Genomic DNA, 3,441 nt, shown 5'->3' with positions numbered 1-3,441 from the left:
GATCCCGGGACAAAGGACAGTGACAGCGCAAAAAGGAGCCGCTGATTGGCTCTCATCCTCAAACCACATGCATCGTTTGGAATCGCGGCAAGTTTTCAACGAACGCAACATTGCATTACATGCAATACACACGCACCTTGGCTGGCTGGATCATGCGTGGTGCGGGGCATACACGGTCCGGAACCGGCCGAACGTACTACTAGCTAGTGGAGTAGAACAGCTCGAATCATCCGTTGGAATCACCTCGGAATCCGCAAAAACGAGACGGCCCGAATCGTCCCGTCCCGCTAGCATCCAGCCGGAGCGCGCGCGCACGGCAGACACGAACCGGCCGGCCGGCCGGCGCGCACAGCGCCCGGAATCGACCTCTCGGGGGAGATAAAGCGAGCGTGACCGGTCACCGGTCGGTCACGCACAGCCCACGACGCACGCGCGCGCGCACGCTCGACGCGTGACAAGTCGAGTTGGTCTCGTCTCGGAGGACTTCATCCGGGAATCAGAATCAGAGGCCGTACACCGGACCGGAGGCAGCGGCAGCCGAGGAGGGAAGCTAGCCAGCCAGCGCGCGGTGATGGGGCAAACCAGAGAGGAACTGGAATGATCGGGGGGCACGGCCGCGGGCTGCCAGATCGCCTCGACTCGCCCTGTACTGTGCGCGCTGTGGGCGCGCGCGGTCGCGCACGGCTGGCCGGTGGCCGCACACCAAACCAAAAGGCGGGGAGACGTACGAGGGCCGCCGGTGAGGAGGAGAGACACATCCACGTCAGATAGATATAGGTAGATAGATAGACGTACGCACTGGGCTGCGCTTCGCACCAACGCTACCTAGGCTAGCTAGCCAACAAAGCTGCCCGCCGATCGCACCTCCTCTCCTCTCCTCTCCTCGCCGCTAGTCTCTATTTAGGACCGCCCGCGATCACCAATTCCCTTTGCCTCTTGTGTGCCATCGCTGCAGTTGCGTGACACGCTCGCCTAACCTCCGCACCCCCTCCACCCTCCGCTGCCGTGGCCGGCTGTACCGCACCATTCCCACACACCCTCACTAGCTTAGCTACTCCCATTGTTCTCACCTATCCCATTTGATCTTCTGACCGCCTACCCGCTCACCTTCTCCCTGCGAGAGACGGTGTGCAACCCAGGCCGGAGGCATGTCGGCCAAGGTGAGTGAGCAAGCGCGCTTCTTCTTCCCGTAATGTTCATGGATTGATTCTGAAATCCCTATCCTGATTCCATATGCGTCCACATGCATGTTCTTTGCTCGAGGTTCTCTTCCTCCATGGGGGATCTTGCTTTAGAATCCTTCCCGGGAACGCGTTTCTCTCTTTTATTTACTCTGCACCTGCATCCAAATGTCTTCCTCTGCTTCAGACTGTAAACTAACTCTGGCTTGCCGATGCTGGCGTGTTTGCTCTGCTGCAGAAGATCGTGGTGAAGCTGGAGCTCCATGACAACAAGGACAAGCAGAAGGCCATGAAGGCCGTCTCCGTGCTCGTCGGTACGCACGCCGCACCCATCTCGTCCGCAGTCCGCACTGCTCTGCCTTTTTTCCCATGATGAATCCATTAGTCAAAGACCACCAATCCACTGACTGACTGACGCCGACGGCTCTGCTTTCCTCTGTTCCGCGTTGTTTATTTCGCCAGGCATCGACGCCATATCCATGGACCTGGCGTCGCGCAAGATGACGGTGATCGGCACGGTGGACCCGGTGGACGTGGTGAGCAAGCTGCGCAAGGGCTGGGCGGCCTACATCGAGTCCGTCGGCCCGGCCAAGGAGCCCGAGAAGAAGGAGGAGAAGAAGGAGGAGGCCAAGAAGGAAGGCGGCGACGGGGCCAAGAAGGAAGGCGGCGACGGCGGCGACGCCAAGAAGGAAGGCGACGGCAAGAAGGACGGCGACGGGAAGAAGGACGGCGATGGCAAGAAGGAGGAGGGCGACGGCAAGAAGGACGGCGACGGGAAGAAGGACGGCGACAAGAAGGAGGAGGGCGACGGCAAGAAGGACGACCAGAAGAAGCCCGCCGCCGTGGCCCCGCTGCCGTACCCGCACCACATGCCGCTGCCGCACCACATGCCGCCGCCCTACATGTTCAACGCCGACTACATGATGAACCAGTACCGGCCGGCGCCGCCGGCCTACCCGCCGCCGTACGTGCCGCCGCAGCACTACTACGTGCGGAACATGAGCATGGAGGAGAACCCAAACTCGTGCGTCATCTGCTAAGTCAAAGTCTATCCCTCGATCGCTCGCGTACGTCCCGTGGGGCGACCATGCATGCATCTTTGTATAGTAGTATTTTCTCGATCGTTTTTACGAGACCAGCAAAGTTTGCAAGATGAAACTGTACACCTAGTAGTCGTCTACTATAGCACCACGCGTACGTACGTACATACGTACATTTGTAATGTGAAAATTGCGAGGCTACGTGCCGCCTTCCCTAGTACATGCCACAGCTACATCATCTTTCCTTTCAACAACAGAGAACAAAACTAGAGAGAGAAGAGTGGTTTACAGAGAGAGAGAGAGAGAGAGAGAGAGAGAGAGAGCAGAGCAGTGTGCGGTGCATGATGGGCGGTGATGCAGCATGTGGCTGCAGTTCAAACTTTGCTTTCTAGAAAAAGGGGAAAAGAGGCGCAATAATACGGTTATTTTTGGCATTTTGTCATGCAATTGTAGCCAGGCGCATCTTGCATGTGCAACGCCATTGTACAGAATACTGTATATATATGGACCATGAGAATCAGCAGCCGTTGGAACGATCTCCCGCCCGTACAGTTCCAGTTGATGAGAATCGGAATTATGCTCACCCTGACCTGACCTGACCCAGCTAGCTGGATGCATCGCACTTATTTTTGTTCTCTGTTTGTTCTTTGATCAACCAGCATGCATGCATACGATTCACGTGCTGTTTGAATTCAAAGGGGGACAAGAGTCCGTTGCACGTCAGAATAATGGAAGATCCATTTAGTCAGTGTGCTACAATTTCATCACTGGATTAATGAGAGAACGTCTTGAGGAAACTAAAACTGCACATGAGCATCTTCCCGCGAAAAAAGGAAGTGCACATGAACATCTTCCCGCCAGAAAAAGAACTGCACACCAGCATCTAACCCTAACTGGCTCGTTTCTACGAAAAAATGGGTGTAGCCATCAAGTGCGATGCACGCAGCCATCTTAATTATAATCAGTTCTCGCAAGTAAACAATTTGATTAGAATGTGTTGGTAGGTAAACCAAGACAGAATCAGATAAAGAAATGATAATGGTGACGCTGCAAAGCATGCGCGCCGACGCAACGATCTGCATCTGATACATATGTAGGCGGGTCGCTGAATGAAACCTGTCGTCAGACGACGCTATCATGAGGTGATCATGCTCAATAATTGTTCCGGTTTAGCACGTCTCTCTCCTCCTCCTAGATCACCTCTCCTCATCCGCCATTGC

General features: G+C 55.5%; 1 protein-coding gene across 1 annotated transcript; it reads left to right on the top strand.

The window, feature by feature from the left end:
• The first annotated feature begins 870 nt into the window (after nt 1-870).
• LOC125511171 (uncharacterized) lies at nt 871-2,441 on the top strand. Its single transcript, XM_048676472.2, has 3 exons — nt 871-1,160; nt 1,420-1,495; nt 1,644-2,441. Exons 1-3 carry the CDS (start codon nt 1,149-1,151, stop codon nt 2,219-2,221), a joined length of 666 nt encoding a protein of 221 aa, XP_048532429.2. The 5' UTR covers nt 871-1,148; the 3' UTR covers nt 2,222-2,441.
• The last annotated feature ends 1,000 nt before the right edge of the window (nt 2,442-3,441 follow it).

The sequence above is a fragment of the Triticum urartu genome, chromosome 5A (genome assembly GCF_056163025.1).
Source record: "Triticum urartu cultivar PI428250 chromosome 5A, HENAU_Tu73, whole genome shotgun sequence".
Taxonomy (NCBI): Eukaryota; Viridiplantae; Streptophyta; class Magnoliopsida; order Poales; family Poaceae; genus Triticum; species Triticum urartu.
This window is presented reverse-complemented; position numbering and strand designations above follow the sequence as displayed.